General features: G+C 50.6%; 1 protein-coding gene across 1 annotated transcript in view; it reads right to left on the bottom strand.

Annotated features, from left to right (window-relative positions):
- The window catches only part of LOC119386432 (proteasome adapter and scaffold protein ECM29), an 814,720-nt gene that overhangs the window by 622,425 nt on the left and 170,760 nt on the right, over positions 1-21,535 (bottom strand). The window contains exon 10 of the mRNA XM_037653733.2: positions 15,527-15,643. Within this exon, the coding sequence (XP_037509661.1) occupies positions 15,527-15,643 (117 nt within the window). The remainder of the gene's footprint in view (positions 1-15,526; positions 15,644-21,535) is intronic.

Genomic DNA, 21,535 nt, shown 5'->3' with positions numbered 1-21,535 from the left:
TGAAAAACAGATCTCGAAGGCCATGTTTCCTTCTGCCAGTGATACATTGTAGATGCCATGTTGACTTCGCAAGCGCCAGGTTTCGTCATAATCATCATCATCATCCTTACAACGGCACAGTCTACAACCCCAGTATGTGAACACTGTGCGAGTTGGTGCGACTGCTTCGTTTGTCTCTGCCTGTGCACTTGTCACTGTGAATTGTTTCATTGCGATGTGCTCAGGAAATGCCAAAGTTAGAGCACTGCACGGGCTCGGGCCTACCCGAAAACCCGGGCCGCGCCGGGTAAAGTAGTTCTCATGGCGGGCCCTGGCCGGGCTCGGGCTTGAAGCTCCGGGCTTAGGGCCAGGCCCTAAGGTGGTGGTGGGCTCGGGTCGGGCTGGGCTTGGACTTTGCCGGGTTCTTAAATTGACACTATAATGAAGCAATGAAGCGGTTTAGACTGATGAAGTGTGAAAAGAACACACCGGGGCCGTGGCTGGGCCAAGACAAAAACCTTATTGCGATAGCGCGCTTTAATGTAGCGTTGTGCGAGAGGGGTTAAGGGGAAGGGAAGGGGAAGAAGCAGTGGTGATAACGGCGGCATCGGCTGGCGTGACGTCACGGATACAACATTCCGCTCCCCCTACGGTGAGTAACGGTCTGGGGGTTTGCGTTGCCGGCCCGAGCGACGCAACACCGGAGTTGAGGGGCTCCCGGCGATCTCGCTCCTTGTTGGCGCTCGCCTCGGTGTTCCTCCTGCTGAGGCCCCGCCGGCCCCGGCGGCCGTTTCGAGGCACCGAGAGTCGCCGGCTTCTCCCTGGTCATGCTCCAACTCCCGTGGCTTCACCTGGTCGCTGTGGCGCCGAATGGTTTCCCCCTCCGGACCATCGGCATTCACCAGGCGGGCTCCGTCTGTCGATGTAATGCTGGCTGGAGTCCACGGCTCGCCTCGCCCAAAGTTCCTCACCCAGACTGGCTCCCCGGGCTGCCACCCATCGAGGGGGGGACGGTCAACTGGTGAGGGCGGAATGGACACTGCATTGTCCAGCCTGGAGCGAAGATCGTAGCCCATTAGGAGTTGCGCTGGTGTCCGGCCCCCGGCCTGCGGCGTCCTGCGGTACCTGTGCAAAATCCTAGCCAGGCGGGTTTTCAGTGACCCTTGTACATTCTTCTTCAATGAATACTTCACAGTCCGAACCGCCCGCTCCGCGAGCCCATTGGACTGGGGGTGATACGGTGCTGTTCGGAGGTGTACTATGTTATTCAGCTTCGTGAAGGTGTTAAATTCCCAACTCGCAAACTGTGGGCCATTATCGGATACCAGCGTCCGGGGCAACCCGAATGTACTGAACAAGGTGCGCAGAGCCTCTATGGTGGCGTGTGTGGTGGAACTCTTCATGGGTATCGCTTCTATCCACTTACTATGTGAATCCACCACAATCAGTAGCATGTGACCATCGATCGGCCCCGCAAAATCGATATGCAGCCTCGACCAACGCTCATCCGTTTCCGGCCACGCAACAGGGGGTTTCTTTGGGGGCATAGGGGCAGCTTGGATGCAACTGGTGCAGGACTTAACCATGTGCTCAATGTCATTATCGATCCGGGGGTACCACATCAAGGAGCGCCCTAGCCGCTTCATTGAACAAATCCCTTGATGAGTATCATGCAGCAGACGTAACATTACTGCTCGGGCACTCTTAGGGACGATCACTCGATGGCCACAATAGAGAAGCCCATAATTCCCGTTATCTCAGCTTTCCGGTTGAAGTATGGCATCAAGTGCTGGTCCTTAGGCCCCAAATTTCTTGGCCATCCCTCCTGCACCCATTTTTGCACTTTTGCTAAATCGTCATCAAGCTCCGTGAGAGTGCCCAGTTGCTTCGCAGACATGACACCATCATTGAGGGTCTCCGTGAGCAGCACATACTCACCGTCCACAGTTTCTTCCTGCGTCTCTGGCTGGGAAGTTGCTGACGTGGGGAGTCGGCTGAGGGCATCGGCTGGAATGTTGTTTTTCCCGGGCTGGTGTTTGATGACGTAATCGTATGCGCTCAGCAGCAGGGCCCATCGCTGGATTCGCGCCGCGGCCATCACGGGCACTGGCCTGTCTGGGTGAAAAAGTCCAACAAGCGGCTTATGGTCAGTCATCAATGTGAAAGTATTGCCGAGCAAGTATTGTCGGAATTTCGACGCACCAAACACAAGTGCCAAGGCTTCACGCTCCAGCTGCGAATAATTTTTCTCAGCTCCAGTCAATAACCGAGAGCGGAACCCTATGGGCTGAAGTACTCCGCCCCCGACATCGTGTGAAAGCACTGCGCCGATTCCGTCCGGGGAGGCATCGCATTCCAGGACTAGCGGCTTGTGTGGGTCAAAATGCGCCAGAAAGTCTGCGGACTTCAGAAGGTCCTTCACACTGCTGAATGACTGCTGTTGAGCGGTACCCCACTTCCACTTAGCTTCCTTCCGGAGTAGTTGATATAGGGGTGCCATGGCGGTCGATGCATTGGGAAGAAACTTGTGGTAGTACGTTACCATGCCGAGGTAGGACCTTAATTCTGCGGAATTCCGTGGTGCCTGAACCTTAAGGATGGCGTCTATGTTTTCCGTCTTTGGTTGAAGACCTCGAGCGCTGATTCGATGCCCCAAAAAATCCACCTCTGGTTGGCGGAACTTGCACTTGTCTGCGTTCAGGCGCACGCCGTATTCCAGGAAACGCTTGAATACTTCGTGCAGGGTGGTGCAGTCATTGCGTTTCTCTGCCACGATGACGTCGTCTAGGTAGACCTGAACACCCGGAAGTCCCTGCAAAATGGTCTCCATACGCCGTTGGAACACGGCCGGCGCGGACGCCACTCCAAAAGGCAGGCGAGTAAAGCTGAACAGTCCCTTATGCGTGTTTATGGTCGTGAGTTGCATGGCTTCCGCATCCAACGGAAGCTGGTTGTATGCCTCCCGCAAGTCTATCGTGGTAAAAACTTCCCCGCCATTTAATGTAGCCAGGATATCCTCCACCCGTGGCAACGGATATTGCTCAGTGCGACAGGCTTTGTTGACCGTTAGCTTAAAATCGCCGCAAAGGCGGATGCAGCCATTCCGTTTCACTACCGGTACCACTGGCGCCGCCCACTCCGCATGAGGCACCGGTACAATAATACCCGCGCCCGAAAGGCGGTCCAGTTCCGCGTCGACCTTGGGCCGAAAAGCATACGGAACTTCGCGTGCTTTCCAAAATTTCGGCACCACGTTTTCTCGCGTCTCGAAGTGTACCGGTGGCCCTTTTATGAGCCCTAAACCTGGCGCGAACACATCAGCGAATTCTGCTAGCAACCGGTCCACGTTAACGTCGTCAGCACCGAGTAACGGCAGTTGCTCACCTGACATGTTCACGTTCATGACCGGTGCCTCGAGCATGTGGAACGCTTGAATCAGGTCGCGTCCACAGAGGTTTGGGCCGGAGCAACCTAGGACTTGCAAAGATCCAGCCGTCGACCTGTTTCCGCACGAAACCTTGAGCTGAAGTTGTCCCCGCACTGGAAGCCGTCCCAGGAAGCAGGTGAGTTTCAATGGCGAACCACGCAGCTTCGGTCACACTGTTTTGTTCCGCTCATATGTGGGCCACGTGATGACCGAAACCGGCGAGCCTGTGTCGACCTGCATGTTCACTGGAACCCCACCACAATCCAAGGTGCGCACGATGGGTTGCGTAATGCCGACGTGGCCGATGTGACTGTCTGCTGCCTCCAGCGCGAACATGCCGTCCGTGCCAGTGTCTTCCTCCCGTGACAAGGCGTGTACTTGGCGTTCTGGTGGTACCACCCCGAACCCACTCTCACGGCGGCAACAGGCTCGAGCAATATGACCTCGTTGTTTGCACTTGAAGCATGACGCCGAGCGGAAGCGGCAATCCTCGGGTCCGTGTCCTTTTTCTCCGCAGCGGTAGCACGCAACAATCTGTGGCCGGCTTCGTGGGCGATAGGACTGGCCTCCCAGCGCATGCACACTTGCCTCAGCGGTGGGGCTTACTATCTCTTGCGCGTTGGCCTCGGCCATCTCGGTAGATATCGCAATTTCTTTCGCTTCGCTCCTCGTCAGCTGTGGTTTCGCGAGTAGCTGCCGACGCACTCCGACGTTGTGCAGACCACACACGATGCGATCTCTTAGCATTCTGTCCAACGAAGCACCAAAATTGCAGGTGTCCGCTATCTGTCGAATCGCCACGATGAAATCCTTGACCGGTTCGCCGGGCAGCTGATTGCGGGTGAAGAACTTATAAGACTGTGCTATCTCGTTCGGTTGCGACGAGAAGTGCTGCTTAAGCAAGGCTATCACTTGTGGGTACGACAGTTCATTCACCTTATCCGGAGCACAACGTCCGCTCAGTACGTCGACGGTGTGGGTGGACAGTGCAGTCACCAGCAGGGCCCGCTTCTTGTCTTCCGTGATGCCATTACCCTCAAAGAAGGCTTCCAGCCGAACCTGGTACGCGGGCCACTTGTCGCTCGTCTCGTCGAACTGCGGCGGGCTGGCGTATCCTCCCGTGGGTGCGGCGGCCATGACGGACGGAGTTGACGCCCTGCTTTCATCCCATCTTCGTCGCCATTGAAAAGAACACACCGGGGCCGTGGTTGGGCCAAGACAAAAACTTTATTGCGATAGCGCGCTTTAATGTAGCGTTGTGCGAGAGGGGTTAAGGGGAAGGGAAGGGGAAGAAGCAGTGGTGATAACGGCGGCATCGGCTGGCGTGACGTCACGGATACAACAAAGTGAAGTCTAAGAACTCGAATGTCATTCATTTCACGATCATACGTTTATTACGAGACGAGAAAATCAAGGTCAGAATTCTATTTTTTCAATTTCGCGCCGAAATCTCGGAGCGTGACGCCACGGATTTCAAACTGTATTTGTCGTATTTGGGGACATTGGCTCTATAAAATTTCCTGAAACTTGGTATGTTAAGTCTATGGCCCCCTCAGAGGTCAATGTACTTCATTTTTAGTGATAAGGAACTACGTAGGCCCCATCAGAGGCCGTCAGAATCGAAGATGTCACGGTGTCTGCTGTGCGAACTTAAAGTTGCGTCACCACCCGCATTTACCTTTTTGCGCGTTTTCTCACTTACCAAGAGTCTTGTCCCGGCGAGCGTAATGATTTAGGAATTGCTAAAGAGTAATTTACTGATAATAGAGAAATTGTTTTTCTTCCTAGTGCCCCTTCATGTTTGTTCCACATACGTTGTGCATACATACATACAGTCGCCGACCAATAAATCGGACACCGATAATTCGGACATGCTCGGTAATTCAGACAGTCGCGCGGCACCGCCGATGATCCCATAGAAGGAATGTGTAAAGACGACCAATATTTCGGAGAGCTGCGAGATCTACATTCGATAATCCGGACCCTGTCCAAGACTGTCGCGCAAGCCGAATCGCCAGCCATTATCTCCTCCGGCACCCGTACCATACAAAGTATGGCTTCAGAGATTCAAACGAAAGCTAAGTGGTGATCTATGAGGCTTTATTTCGATCGCTACTTTATGCCTCGGAGATTTGTGATTGAAAATGCTGATCTTGGAGGCACTGGTCAACTGTGGGAAATCGTATCGACATCGCGAACATCCTACATTCCGGTTCCTGTATCTCCGCGCTGCGCTGCTATCGCCGCCATTCTGTCGAATGCGTCTGCGGTAAAGCACATTGCGCGCGCGTTCATTTTTCTCTTGAGACTTGCTTTATTTTACGCTCTGCTGTCTCAAAAGATCTGAGTTAAATGACGCCAACGGTGCCCTAGCAGCGAGCGCCGAAGGCCGCGCCGACGACAACGAAACGCGGCAGATACAGTCAACTGTCTATTTTTCAAACGCCCGATTTTGCGCACATGCTCGAAAATTCGGACGCTTTCGCGGTACCGTCACCAGCCCCATAGATGTCAATGGTCAAGAACGTCGGAAATTTCGGACGCTAAGACTCTTCGGCGTCCAATTTTTCGGATTTTCTGCCCAAATTGCAGGTCCGAAAGACAATAATTGAAGCCCCCACCTCTGCCGTGTCTAACATCTCGTAGGTTCGAACCAGCGCTTTCGCGAGTCGACCTGTTTGCGACAGTAGCAGAGTCCGAAAGTCAGCTTTGTCGCGATGCCAAAGTGTTATGGGGTGAAGCGGACCAGAAATTCAAAGGGGCCGCAATCACGGCGCCGTGCGGCAATGTCTTTGCGGATAAGCAGTCAAAATGCACGAAGGCGTGATGGCGGCAGGTGGCAATCGCGCCAGTGCGGCTCAATCGCTGACAAGCTTTACGATAAGCATCTTCAGTCAACTGCTCGATAGTGCATGTGGCCTGGTGCAGTTGCATGCGTAGTGCACGCATTTAATAAGCGAGAACTCAAACGCACTGTGCCGCCATTCATGCTGCCTCTTTGTGCGACCGCTAAGTGCGCCGCACAGACACGTTGCCTTCACGAACGAAACCAGCTCGCCATCGTACAGCGATCACATCACACTGGCGGAGATACAGGCGGACTTGGTTGCACGTAAGCGGAAGTGCGGGCAGCAACGCATTGACAACTTTTTTCGGCCACTGGGACCCTGAAGTGTCATTAAAGGTTTTTTTTTTTTGCTGACGCATTCGTTTTTTCGGATTTATTTACATTCCCCGTGAACTCCGAATTATCGGTCGTCGACTGTATATGTTTCACATTTTCTCTCGAAAAAAAACCGCATTTTTTATGTGGGGCAAGCTATTTAGAGAAATTTTATTAGAGACAAGTACTGAACTTCTTTTGTTTTTTGCATATGGGCGCCTACTTGACTTACCTCAAACGGGCGAGCTAAAAGTAGATACACCAGGCGCTTATATACTTAAAATGTCGTTTTCTGTGCTTTATTTGCATTCATTATGATTTTATATCCCAAATGTTATTTTGTAATCGCAGTAATAAATGTAATACAGTCGAACCCACTTATAACGATCCCAGATATAACGATCTATCGGTTATAACGACCATATTTCGGTGCACTTACGATTTTCCTATGCTACCCATTGAAATTACGTCCACATATCGCGAACATTTTTCAAAGCCTCCTACTTTTACAACGAACACTTCAGACACGGTCGCGGTAAAAATATTGCGTATACGAGGCGAAAAAAAAGTTAAAGCAGGCCTTGTAAAGCATGAGAGGAGCGCGCTCGCGCGTGTCCCGCTCCAGTATACTCGTGACGAAGATCGGCGAGCACCGCACGCAGATTTCGGACGCTGCAAGCGAGGTCGCTCACTTTCCAGGCATTTCCTTAGCGGCAGAATGGCAGAGACGAATCAAAAAAAAGAAATAGGAGGCAGCATAAAGCCTTGTGGTCAGCTTTCGCACGGCAACCTTTTCTGGCGCCGTTCTCTGCAGCTACGACCGCCTACGATGAACCTAGGCCTTGGAACGCAAGAAGCAATAAAATGCAATAAGCGATGACCGCGCTAACTATTCGGCGCTTAAAAGTTCATTGCATCGACGCCACAATGCGCCGCAAAATGTCTTTCATCTTTTCGGTAACGGCAGAGACCGGCCATCAGTGATTACGATTTCCTCGCGATTGCGGCGATTCCTTCACGGATAAGCATCAGAAGACAGTGAAGGCGATGTGGCGGCCAGCGATGAACGTGCCGTTATGATTTATCGCCGACAACCTTATCACAGTCATCTGCAGCTATCGGCTCGGCTGCACATGTGGCGTAAACTGTTCGGGGTGACGGTGGTACAAGCAGCACAAGCGCGCGATGCCATTGCCGTTCGAAAGTTCGCTTCCGCCGCGCCGTGCGAGATAAAGTGCGCGTCGCTTCGTGTAAACGAAACTAGCTCGCTGGTGTTGAGCGACACAGGCACCGAGAAATGTTGATGCACTTTATTTTATTAGGTGGCAACCCAAGCGCGCCGCGCCTGTCGTGCAGGGCCGTCAGAGCATCGCGGAGACGTAGAGTGCGCGTTGCTTCCAAAATGCTTGTCTTCGCCACGTTGAACGAACAGGCCGCTCGTCGCATCCGTGCACGCTCCGAAGTGAAGCGGGCACAAAGAGCGCACAAATGCACGTACAAATGCAAGCGGCCCGGCAGTGATGGCATGATCCGAGTAGGCGACGCGCTGCACGCAACTAGCCAGGGATGATCAGCTCCACGGAGCGGTACCGCGGTTCAATGAAACGTTGTCGCTTGAAGGGTTCGCGCCGTCGTACTGCCAAGGAAGTGATGCTGGCCGGGCGAACTCAAAAATAAACTTTTAATAACACTAATAGAACAATTCGAAAGTTACAGGATACAATAACGTAGACACACGCACTCGCCCCTAACCTTGGCCCCGGCGGGGCACAGCCCTCCCGCGCGTACAGCGTTCAGTCACCGACTGTCCGGGCCGCGCCACGGCTACCGCTTTTAAAGCCCGAGAGTGGGCCACGCGCATCACTCGTGCGCAGCACGTGTCAAGCCAGCCCGGCGATGGGCGAGATTCCCACACATTCCCCCCCTGTGACGAAAGGGTTTGTGGTAGTTGTGCAAAGGTCGTGCTCTTCGGGCCCACTGTTCACCCGCTGCCACCGGAGTCAGGTCGTTGGATGTGGTCAGCCGGCGGTCGCTTTGCCGAGTCTCCCGGTTCGCCTTGCACACATGCACGGAGGAACGCCGTGATCGCCCTGACGCCGAGGCGACACAAGAGCGCCTCACCTGGTCTTCCTTGCGGCTGTCCTGAAAAGGTTCCCGGTGCCTGATCTGTCGGCGTTCTTTACGCTGCCGAGCCAACCGTGCTTCGATCTCACGCTCTCGGGCAGCCGTGTCAACGGATCGCGCTCCGCCGAAAATGGACGATGAGCCTTTAGGTGCAAGCTCGGGAGCCTTGGACATGGCAGCGGCCTCCGTGTTGGCTTCCACGGGCACCGAGCGAAGCTTGAGCTGCAGCCTCTTGTGTTCCCGCGGCGCAGAATCTTGATCCCTGTCGTCCCGGTCGCTTGGCTTCAGCCCGCATTCTGCGGTGGGGACGGCCAAAAGGTCCGAGGCGCTCTCGTTCTCTGCGGGCTCCACGACCAAGGTCTCACCGGTCTGACCACCACCGTCTTCATCTTTGCGTTCGCCGAGAACCTCGGCCTCTCCTTGAACCTGTGCCGGCGAGACCGTCTGTCGAGCCACAAGCGCCGCCCATCGTCCCTCGGCCACTGTCGGGACCCGAACTCCTTTTGCCTCGAAGTAGGCCGCGGTCATCTTGTCCAGCCGTTGGAACGCCTCGCGAAACTGTTGCATCACAGCCTCCATCTTGCTGGCAGCGGACGGCTAAATCCCCGTTGGGCGCCAGATGAAGGGTTCGCGCCGTTGTACTGCCAAGGAAGTGATGCTGGCCGGGCGAACTCAAAAATAAACTTTTAATAACACTGATAGAACAATTCGAAAGTTACAGGATACAATAACGTGGACACACGCACTCGCCCCTAACCTTGGCCCCGGCGGGGCACAGCCCTCCCGCGCGTACAGCGTTCAGTCACCGACTGTCCGGGCCGCGCCACGGCTACCGCTTTTAAAGCCCGAGAGTGGGCCGCGCACATCACTCGTGCGCAGCACGTGTCAAGCCAGCCCGGCGATGGGCGAGATTCCCACACGCTTCACTGCAAAGGCGGTTTAATTCACTCGTGCACGCAGCGGGCCTCGCTTCACAATGCGAAAAGGCCTAACTTCTCACCGGAGGAGTTGTTAGCACTTTTCAATAAAAATTCACAGAAAAAAAAAGCGGCTTGGTCGCTAAATGCATGTTTTTGAGGGCGGGTCCATTTACAACGAACTACTGATATAACGACCAGTTTTCGCGGCACTTTCGAGTTCGTTATAAACGGGTTCGACTGTATAATAAATATATACCTGTAACTTATCGCAAGAGCGATCATAGAGCTCCAAAGAGAGGAAACATTTTTGAAGTTTCCAGCCCTCCACTAAAACGAAAGGACTGCACGGAGTCTCGTTACATAGAATTCCTATAAAGGGACATTCTTTTTCCGTGGCTTCGTCATGGCCCCCAGTGGTCATGTGACGCGAGATAAACGTACACTGCCTGCTTGGTGCGCCCAATTTGTTAACATTTGAACTTTCGCCTTTTTCCGCTATATCAGGGGTCTCAAACCCATCTTGGCTAACGCGCCGCATTCACCAAAATTTACTCCCGCAAGGCCCAGGACAGTAACACAGCCTAAAGAGGGGGGGGGGTAGACGGGCTAGGTCGTACGGAATGTCAGCGAACGTTGCCATTTAAAAGAAGAGCTTTCCCATATGTCACATATGGCTGGTTTCTGAAGGGTATTTGGCGGCAGGATTCCAACATATCGATACTTATCTTCAACATGACTAAAATCAGGACGCCGATTTTGAAATAGAGTTTTGTTTCACGGTTAGGTATAGTGTGAGAGCTACATTACACTGCCACAACACCGTTGGAATGTGCAGGAATAGCATAGCTTCAAACAGCATAAGGCGTGAGGCAAAATATATGCGCTTGACGAAATATCAGACTTGAAAAAAGACAATTACGAATTCCGTGCCGGGGGATGTCCCTTTACCTCGAGCCATAGGCATCCAATGAGTAAGCGTCGAGAAGCTTATTAGCGCCTTTATTACCAAACTGTAACGAACACCAAAAATAGATTGACATCGCTTCGTACACCTCCTCCCAGCCCTACCCGTGTAGTGCAGTGGTCACCCGCTACCAGTACAACATCGTTAGGAAGGCATAGAGCATTATGATACGGAAAAAAAAGAGAGCGTGGTGCAAGCCGTGCATAACATACACTGTTGAAAACTGCAAGCAGAAGCCCTCAAAGAGGAGTTTTATAGGTGATACTGAAGAGTGTCACGACGTTCGGGAACGATAGAAATGAAGGGATCAGCTGCACAGCTACGTTCATTCTGCAGAGGTCCACAAAGACCTCCTGAATTTGCTCCATTGATGGAAGTTAAGAACAACGACTGCCGACGCCTCCACATTTCGCAAGGCAGATGTGCACCCTTGCGGCTAGCGCATGCAGTGCGAGAAACTTTAGCGTGGCAGGATACGTAATACAACGGCGCATGGTGTGCTTAAAGCCGGAATCTCTAGATAATTTGAATTTTTGCACAATAACACGTGAACAGATAAACTATAAAATATGCCACAAAAGACTTATGGACTGTATATACTAGCCGTGGTGACATATGAAATATATATGATATATGAAAAGAATGCTACCACAAATACTTTTTTCGTCCTTCCGGCTGCCTATACGTATTTCTAAAAGTACACGTGGTGCACACGGTTTGTTATAATTTTTATCTAGGTTAGTGTACATAGAGCAAGGTAATAAACTTGGCTTTCTTCCTCCATCTTGCTGTGCCAAGGTACTATCATGCTGAAAACGTGTTACATATCCAGAAGGGCATATGATTGGCTTTGTCGTTAGAACGTGTTTTAAGTTTCAGTAAAGAGCGCAATGAGTGCGTTGTGTTCTCTGTCTCCTCTGTTTTTACTGCATTTCCTTGCTGCAATATCTTTCCTTGCTGCAATATCCGCTACAAAACACTCTTCATGATCCCCACTGCATTAGCAAAAAGAAAAAAGAAAAAAAGTTATAGTATACCATTGCCGAACAGACGTTCATTGTACCCAGTATGTCCACTCAACTCTTTCCTCCGTGAGCCCCTTTTTACACGTAGTTACCGTAGGTTAAAATAGAAATGTTAGCTAAATATTCGCCAACAAAGCGTAGATATTTGCTACTTAAAACACTTTGCTGTAAATTCAATGTTCTGGCAACACCACCTATATTATTGGCTTGGGCCTCTGTCGGGCCTGATCTACCGTCGAGCCGGGCCGGGTAGGCGAAATTTTTTCTCAGGTTCGGGCCGGGCTCAGGTCGCGTATTGAATCACCGGGCCGGGTTCGGGCAGGTAAACTTGAACGAGTTCTGGGCCCGGGCCGGGCCCGGGCCGAAAATCACGGCCCGTGCAGTGCTCTAGCCAAAGTACAAGCGTTTGTAACTGAAGAGGCCAGCAAGTCGACCTCATTGAAAACAGCTCTTGCCGAAAAGCACCATGTGCCTTTGTCGCTGTGCACCATTGTCAAGAACAAGCATTCTGCTAATGCATACAGCAGTGTCCCTAAAGGGGACACCGCTCCCTTGAACGGTACCCAGAGTGCTGTGCGCAGCTTCGTTGAATACAACGGCAGCAAGGTTGAGATGCTGCACCTGGTTGACAGGCTGGAAAACATGACTTTTAGTGCACGAAACTACCAAAAGCGTCAGTCTTCGATTGAGGAATTCTTTTTCAAGTAGGCAGAGTTACCGCAATCACGGTGTGACACTCTGCAATGAAGCTAAGGCGCTTTGGATTTGTGTAAGGAAGTGATGATGTAAGCGTCATCAGTAGAAACAAGGCCATTTGTTTACAAACAAGACGAACACACTGTATTTACAAAGCACAAGGACAGACAACGGGCAAGAATGAAGCTTGGAGCATACAAAAGGAAAGAAAACATGCATAACACAAAACAACAAGTTTTCAAGTAAAGAGTTTCACCGTTGGGTGAAAAAAACACGGACGCTGTAGGGGACAGGCTCACAAGTGCTGGTGGCGATGGCAGTTGATGTAATGGCATAGCAGAAGCGACGACAGCAGACGCGGCGTTAGATGACGGACACCCTTTTGGCGTTTGCCAGCCAAAGCCCGGTCTCTGTCGTGGAGATGCTGGTGGGCTTGAATCCTCGCGATGATACTCAAACGCCAGGCACCAGGAAGAAGCTTGACGTGGTGCCAGGTTGGAGCATGCAGTGAGCTTCAGCCAGGTACACGGCTGGCCGCTACTCTCCCGGCCACATCTGTCGTGCTCCGCCACTCTTCTTTGGACTCTATTTCTATTTTGCCCGTGGGCAGCACTTATTGGTTGAGTGTCTCTGTTGAGTCACGTGCTGCAGGTGCAGCATGCCATCTTCGTCGTTGTCTTCTAATTACAGTCACCACTCCACTCGTTATCCCACACTCGTGTATCTGGCTTATTTCTTTGCTTTTGCCCTGTTTCAGATAATTGGGAATCCCGCTTAATTGGGATATTTTTCTCGGTTACAAGGCCTTCGAATTAACAAAGTTTTCCTATGTGTGTAATGTATGTATTGTGGGGTCTGAGAGGACGCCGCTCTCAGAACACACGGAGACAGTAGAAGCCATTGGGTAACAACCATGTACACATTTATGAAACACTTCTTTTACATACGAGGAGCTCTCCTGCCGAATCTAATACACAACTAGTAACACGCTAAGTAACCTTATACAAGGCCAATACAATACATAGAAAACATAACACACACACAAGACAACATAAGACATACAATGCATCGCAAATGCGGTGTCGCCGACGTTCGACTCACCATGAGGGGCCCCTGGGAACCGAGCCCCAGTATCGTCCCCGTGGACCCACCGCGGGAGACGTCCATCCACGCACGCTGCCAAACCCCAAAGAGGACTCCCTGCTGTTTCCTGCACGCCAGCCTAACCTCTCCGTGCGCTAACCCTAACCCGTGCGAGCACAGTGCCACTGCTCGCTCGGCTGCTATTAAACCTGACTGCAGTTTATCGGCGGGACGTGCGTGCGCCATGTGGCGCAAACAACTTTACAGGGGGTGATAGCACCTCTACAGTCTGTATGTAGGTATGTAGTCTGTGTGTGTGCGTGTGTACATACACATAGACACACACTATATACATACATACGGATATATATATTGTTAAGGTGTTTATTTGAAGGCACTCAGCACGAGCAGCGTTCTTTCAGGAGAAGCCAAAGAGGACGACCCACTAGAGGGTGCTGGAGGCAACCCATTACTCAGTTCCAAGGCTTGGCTACAATTACCTCGGGTATGAAAAGAGAGCCGCCCGGCAACCTAACAGCTTGTCACTATGAGCGGGTCATAGTAGGCCTTGAGGCGCTCCACGTTGACAATGTCGCGCACTCGACGACGCATGTCCAAAGATGGTTCGATGGGTTCGATCAGGTAGTTGACTGGGGATGTGCGCTCAACGACCTGGTAGGGGCCTTCGCTACAGTATATATTATATATATAAATATATATAGTCGATCCTGAATATATTGCATGGATTTATTGAATTACGGTGGAGACCACTTTTGACGATAAGCCACTGGAGTCGTGAATATCTGCACCAGAAGCAGTACCGTACTATAACCAAAACAACCTGTTTCAAAGGGTCTGCGAATGTGAAGCTGTTGAGCAAGCAGCCGCGCATGTCCGAGAATCGATACACGCAACCGGAGTGTTTGCCTCCCTTTAGGTTTCCAAATTTCGAAAGTTTAAGTCCGAGAACCCGTGTTGTTAACTGAATGAATACAGGAAAAACAAAACCTCAAAAGAAAGTTGCCAACTAACTTTTCAGACCATCTCAATTATGCAGACTTCTTTGCGTAGAATTCAGCTATGCAATAGAAATGTAAAACGGCGACTTAAATTCCACATGGAGTGTGGCATGTTGAAGTTCTCGGGCATGTATGTGCAGTGTCGAGAACGTAGTGACTGCGAACCACCATACGAGTGTTGCAAATACTCTTGTTTTCATAGTCAACATGATTCTGCCTTTATAAAAATGCAGCCACTGCAAAGAGTCGACTCGGTAACCACTTTGATCGCCGACAGCCGCTACCGACGAGGCAGCTGGTGCTCATTAAACCTTGCATGCACGTTCGCATGCTGTCATGGGAAGCTTACCTAAACTTTGAGATCGGCCATCGAAAAGATCCCACTCACACAATGAAGCAAGGGCAGTGTATGGGAAACTGTTTGCAGCGCAGAGATCAGTCACGGCAAGTATCTCACAAAAGCCGGCCATACTTAAAAGCCCGCGTACTGGCAGCTAAGGCAAAGGTTGGGTCACAAAGCCATAAAAGCCTATAATCTTGCATAACGCTGCCTAGACTGTGGAGTTGCACACGCGATATTCTACGACAACGCAACTATTTGTTTTCATTACAGCAAGCTGGGCAGACAAACAACTACACTTGACAAAGGCACGGGCATGCATTCCATGTGGAGTGCGCACACCCGACAAGCAGTCAGAGCCCAGCTGACGCAAAGGCTTCTCGGTCCCCTCGGCCTCCCTTTGTCACCTCAAAAGCCAGCCCTTCTTTCTTGCTCCCTCGGATCCTCGTTTGTCTGCTCTTCTTTTGGTTTGTCCTGGTTGCTCTCCCTCCTCCATTTCGTAGCACACTTGCTCCCTCACTTGACGGCAGGATTCTCTGGCATTACAACTGGATCTCAAAGGACAGCACAATAAGCAGTATACCTATACACGGAGTTCTATGGGAGGGTGCATTATAGCTGGTCCTGCACTATAAGCGCTTACATTCCAAATGGTCTGTACTGTAGTGGCCACATGGAATGGTAGAAAAATGCCATTTCCTTTTCATAAACAACAAAGTGAGTTGCAGGACAGCACTTTCTGTCCTTATTCTACTGGTGTGGTAAGGCAAGTAGAGGGTGACAAACCTTGGCCAGCCCATCAAACAGCATTTGAACCAGGCTCAGGTTGGTGGCCACCAAGCGGGGCAGCTTGCGGCTCAGGTGGCCAATGGCAGAACAGGCCAGCACTCGCAGGCGCATTTCCTGCACCACAAGGGCATCAATTGATACAACTGCACACACTGCCACAAAAATAAATCTCAAGATCCTGTGGGAATTGGCCTTCACTAGTGTTGGTGAACATCTCCTTTGGGGATGTGAAATGGTTTTGAAAACTACGGCATTATCGTGTCATCTTGAGCTATTTTTGTGCAGTGTGCGCTGACAAAATGAATTTATGCAAGGTGGGTACTCTGCAAGCGTTTTCAATTAAATACTTTTGGATGCTGAAACGAGTATTTTGCGAAAATTTAGTTTTTAGTTATCTTCATGATTTGATTCTTATGTTTGCCCAAGACACATATAGGGCTCTCACCTGTAGACAAGAGCAGCCTTCCTGTAAGGTGTAAACACACTAGCGGAAAAACACGCACAGCACGTGAGCCTCCACAGCTGCTAGACAGCAGCATTCTTGTGCGGTGGGAGGGATGGGTCCATGCACCATTCAGGGAATAAGAGTGGCACCTTCAGTGACGTACGCACTCGGTGCTGGTTTCATGCCGAGGATACTCGCCTCGTTCGCTTTGGTACACATGTCTCTCAGGGATGGCTTCAAATGAGGCGTAGTAAAGGAAAGGTTCTTAGTAAAGCTGCGTGAATAGCAAAATTTTGGGTGTGAGGCGAATTTGAGTACTAAAATTTGAGTGCGAATCAAATAGAATATTTTTCAAATAATTCAAAATGATATTACAGAAAAAAAAATTACAGAGGATCCCTGAACATACTCTTATGAGATAAAAACGTGAAAGCGTTTCTGTTGGAAGCACTGGAAGGGTGCTGCTAAGTTGTGTTCCCAAGTTGTCTTATAAAGAATGAGGCAATGCAGGGGCCAAACTGTCTTTGCTTACATTATTTGGTACAACCAAAGTGGTGCCCACAACACTTTACAGGGGAAAGGAAAAGGCGCTATGTCCTTGAACTTCTGTGGAGGTGCAAATGATGTGGCAGACAAGGGCGTGCTCCCTTCAAGTCCGGTGTTCCTCATCTGATGCGCAAATTTCCCTCTTCTATTATGTGGATGCGAGTGGTTTCTGTGGCAGTTGTTGGTGCTGGCGCCAGTTCCCATGGAAGAGGTCACGTGTTTTACGCACACAGCTTTTGCAGCCGGACGAATGCACACTTTTACAAACCTGGCCAAGTAACACTTTTGCATTAAAATGTATTGTGAAATATGGCCAAACAGAAAAGAATTCCTTTTGCACGGCAAACCGCAGACCTGCCGGTAGCGCACAGTCCGCCGCGTGAAAATGAAACTGTGCTGCTAGCTTACGTGTATTGACGCGAGTGGCTGGATAATTTGATATTTCATCATTTTTCGGGTGATAATAATGAATTTTATATCGCAGGCTGATTTCGCAGTGCCAACAAATAATTCGGAATGGACATTTTGCAAAACGAGTCGATCGAGCACGAAACCGAAACCACATTCATGGCACTAGCAACAGCTGACCGCCAGTGGCAGATGTAGCGGCGTCGAACGCATCTTGAAGCGCATCTGCACAGGCTCATTTCGCACCCGACTACTGTCTGTCTGCATCAAATTTGTTCCCAGCGAAGCAGAAATGGTTCAATATGACAGCTCATATTAAAGGAAAGTTCTTTTTGCATGTTGAGGACAGTTACATTGTGTCTATTCTGCGTGCCCGAAACCCGTGTCCGTGAGTGGTGCAAACAAAGGAAGGTGATTGTTGTGTATAAGGGGTGCTGTCAATGATATCATTGGTATATAAGCGATTGCCATCAACATGAAGGCGGTGATTCCATGTCAATGTATCGTCTTGACTTCTCATTTGGCACTTCGCGATACCACAGTCTGGCGCAGTCGGCGAAGCTAGCGAGCTAGCGACGAACTGTTTTCGCGTACCTGGCTTCCTGCCGTTCCAAGGGGCGTCACCTACGAGATGGCAGTGTATGGACTACCGCCATTACCGCCTTTTCTGGAGACTCCTGGAGATGCGACAATTCCATGAGAGTAGTGGCACGAAGATTTCACAAATTTCCTTGAAGTGACGGGGATGGACGCGCAACCGCCACTACGGAAAAAGGCCATTCTGTTGCAATGTCTTGGGGTCGAGGGACACTGTGTTTTTCGCACACTGGGCCCAGAGCCGGCACGGACGCCAGACACGACAAAAGCCGGGCCGGAGGCAAGCAAGCTAGCAGGAGAAGACAAGACGGAGGCAAGTGGAAAGGATAGTTTTTCCGAGGTGTTGGGCCTCTTGGAGCGTCAGTTCTCAAGCACTGTCAACGTACTGGTCGAGCGACGTCGATTCACATTATGTAGGCAACTGCCGGATGAGCTGATACGAGAGTACGTCAGTGCCCTCCGACAGTTAGCGAAGATGTGTGACTTCGGGGATTTCTTGGAGGCGGCTCTGCGAGACAGGGTTGTTGATACAATATGGAGCACTGAGTTGCGACAGAAATTACTCCTGAAAAGGTCCCAACTTACGCTGGCAGAGGCTGTAGAAATGCCGCACACTTATGAGCAGGCAGCGGAGGACGCTGCGGTCTATGACCAAGGGTCGCCACAAACGGACATGACAATGATGGACTCGACGATGATGTCAGTGCGCAGGTGTTACCGGTGCGGCTCTACAAGCCACCTAGCTAATTCAAGGGAATGTAAAACACGGGGGAAACATCGCTCCAAATACCACAGGATGAGACATTTTCAAGCGGTCTGTGGCATGTCGGCGGAGCGGGACGTACGGACGGTCCGGAACAACGGAGCTAGCGAAGAAGGCGTGCTCACTGTGCTGGCAGTCAGACAAGTGGAACGAAGGACTTTGGCAGTTGACGTCGTTATTGAGAACAAGCCACTTAGTTGCTGGTGGATACTGGGTCGTCGGTGTCTATTTTGCCAGACCACGTTTATCGAGCCAAGTTCGCCAACAGGTTTCCTTTCACTGCAGCTACAGCGACACTGCAGGATTTTTCACAGAAGAAAATTCCAGTCTTGGGATGGTTCACAGCCAGAGTGGTACGCGGGAACAACTTACCTTGCCTCCGCTTTTACGTTGTTCCCCAAGGCATGGCATTACTGGGACTAGATACAGGACACCAGCTACAGTTGCACATCATCGGTTCCACACTGGAGTGCCTACAAGTCACGGCTTCCTCCTGAATTGTGCGAGTTTTCCCTTTCTTTTCGCTGATAAGATGGGACTAGTGAAAAACTTTGTACATTCTGGGAAACTGCGCGCAGATGTAAAACCAGTAGCAGCGAAGGTTCCACGCTTACCCCTAACGCTGCGAGAGAAACTAGCGGCTGAATTGACCAGATTATTGGATGCAGGCATTACAGAAAGGGTTAGTGCTGCGCAATGGGTGTCTCCTATGGTGGTTGTGCAGAAGAAGCTAGTCATGTTGGGTTTAGTGGCGCGAAAGCAACTAAGGCTATGCTGCACCAGCCACATGGTGAAAGGAAAAAAGCAGAGAAAAAAAGAGAAAAAGAAAATGTCTCTAGTTAGCTCGGCATACATTGTGCTGTGAAGGTTTAATTAAAAAACTATTTTCTCTGAGAGTAAATCCGTCAGTCAGGGAAAATTGTGCCTCGTCTTCCAAGTGATTTTTTCTTTACAATGGTCATGACTATGAATGCGTGGTTAGCAATGACTAATAGAATAGAATGAATAATATGTGCGGCTGTAGAGAGACCTAAAAACATTTGCGTAATGTATATACTTTTAAAATTATGGACATGATACATGGGGTGGTCAATGGGTATGGTCTGTGCGTGAGGTGATTTTGTCAAAAAATGTAAGAGAATCGCTCCAGCACTCTCGCCTCACCTGTGTCCTTGTGCGCAAGGGCCAAGAGGCAAGTGCTGTGTTTAAAAGAAGCTGTCACAGCACTGACCACTCGCAAGAGGCCGTGCTGTGGCCACACAGGTTCGTGAATCTTGCAGATCTGTATCGTACAACTACGGTTGCGTGCTTATTTTAACTTATATAGAAATTTGGTGTCATGTGCAGAAGAAGGATTGAACTAGTTTTCGCCTGTGCCTCGATTTGTGCGAGCAGTAGTCATTGATGGATTCCCTTTGCCGCACACGGAGGAACTGTTGCATGCACTGAGCAGAGCAGCATGGTTCTCGAAACTGGATCTTGCTGCAGCCTACCATCAAGTGGAATTAGCTGAAGAGAGTCGTGAAATAACGACGTTTATTACGCACGAAGGCTTATTTAGGTTCCGCAGAGTGTGTGGCCTTGCATCGGCACCAGCCGCGTTCCAGCGAATGATGCAAGAAATCTTGAAGAGCTGCAAGGGCGTGTTTTATATCGACGACATCATAGTCTTTGGAAAGACTAAGAATGAGCACAACCTAACCTTCGCAAGGTATTGCATCAGATTGCTGAGGTGGGGCTGCAGCCAAATCAGAAGTGCTTATTCGCTACCAAGGAGCTCTCCTTTCTGGGTCATCATGGGAGTTTTGCCCCACTTAAGTCAAAGGTGAATGCTGTGATTAAAGCACAAATGCCTGCCGATGTACTCTTGCTTGTTTTCACCCCAATTATGCAGAGGTGGTGGAGCCGGCTTCTTCATAAAGGGCAGACGTTCGTGTGGGACCAGAGCACCGAAGAGAGGCAGGGTCAAGAAAATGCTGTCGTCATGTGGGGTGGTGGCTAGGTTCAACGAGTCTTTGCCAGTACAAGTGACCACTGACGCCTCGGCATATGGACTTGGAGCTGTGCTACAGCAGGTAGTCGACAGAGAAGTACCGCAAAAACCAGAATATAGGTCGAATCTTTTTTTTTTTAAACGCGATGAAAAGTGCTGTACACATAGGGGAACACTAATGTCGTTGCGGATGCGCTTTCTAGGTTACCTTTGACCTCTGCAGAGGACGACCCTGTGGAGGAAGTAGTTGCTGTGGTTTCCAGCATGATCACAAAGAGCGAGTTGCAAGCAGCAACAGCTGAAGATTCGGTGTTCAATGAGGTGGCGTGATATGTTACGTCCAGATGGCCGGAAAAGCGCTGTTTAGCTGGAAAACTAAGGTTGTTTTTTCGGATACAAGAAGAACTGTCGTTTACAGACCGACTACTGTTTTGTGCTGAACGGGTCGTTCCCCCAGCAGCACTCACTTCCAGGCTGGTCATGATGGCACATGAATGGCATCCAGGCATTCTAAGGACTAAACAATGGTTGAGGGAACGGTACTGGTGGCCCAGAATGGACAGTGATGATGAAACTCTGGCTAGCAATTGTGCTATCTGCAAAGCATCAGATAAATGTGCAAAAACTCTTTATCTGATGCTTTGCAGATAGCATTTGCAGCCAGTACAGTGGCCCGAGAAGCCATGGGAAAAGCTTGTAATAGACATCGTTGGGCCGATGGAGCGAGCCCCTCCAGAGTGCAGGTTTGCAATCACTATTATTGACTACCACAGCAAGTGGCCCGAGGTGGCGTTTGTGTCCACACTAACTGCACAGGCAGCAGTGCAAGCACTCTTGGAAATTTTTTCGAGACAAGGATACCCGAAAAGTATTGTGACTCACAATGAGCGTCAGTTTATGTCGACATGTTTTCAGCAGTTTTTACGAGACCGGGGAATTCTGCACTGTGTTACAACATTGTACTACCCGCAATGCAATGGTCAGATTGAGCAGTTCAACCGCATTCTCAGAGTATGTGGCGACACACTGCACACAAACCGGCACAGCCTCCACCTTGTCACTAGCTAGCCCAGTGTGACATGGCTGCATGCTACACCATGCCTGCGATAATGAACAGCGCCACCGCAGCGTCACCGGAGGCTTGCGTCACCGATGGTGGCTATAAAACCAAGCTGCCAAGCTCGGAAGTGATCATTCCTTCGCTACCCGACTGAGCACAGCGTTGGTATGCTCGCCCCGCCGCTGCTACTACGC

The sequence above is a fragment of the Rhipicephalus sanguineus genome, chromosome 3 (assembly GCF_013339695.2).
Source record: "Rhipicephalus sanguineus isolate Rsan-2018 chromosome 3, BIME_Rsan_1.4, whole genome shotgun sequence".
In the NCBI taxonomy this organism is placed as follows: domain Eukaryota; kingdom Metazoa; phylum Arthropoda; class Arachnida; order Ixodida; family Ixodidae; genus Rhipicephalus; species Rhipicephalus sanguineus.
The sequence above is the reverse complement of the archived record's forward strand: the minus strand, read 5'-3'. Positions and strand labels throughout refer to the sequence as shown.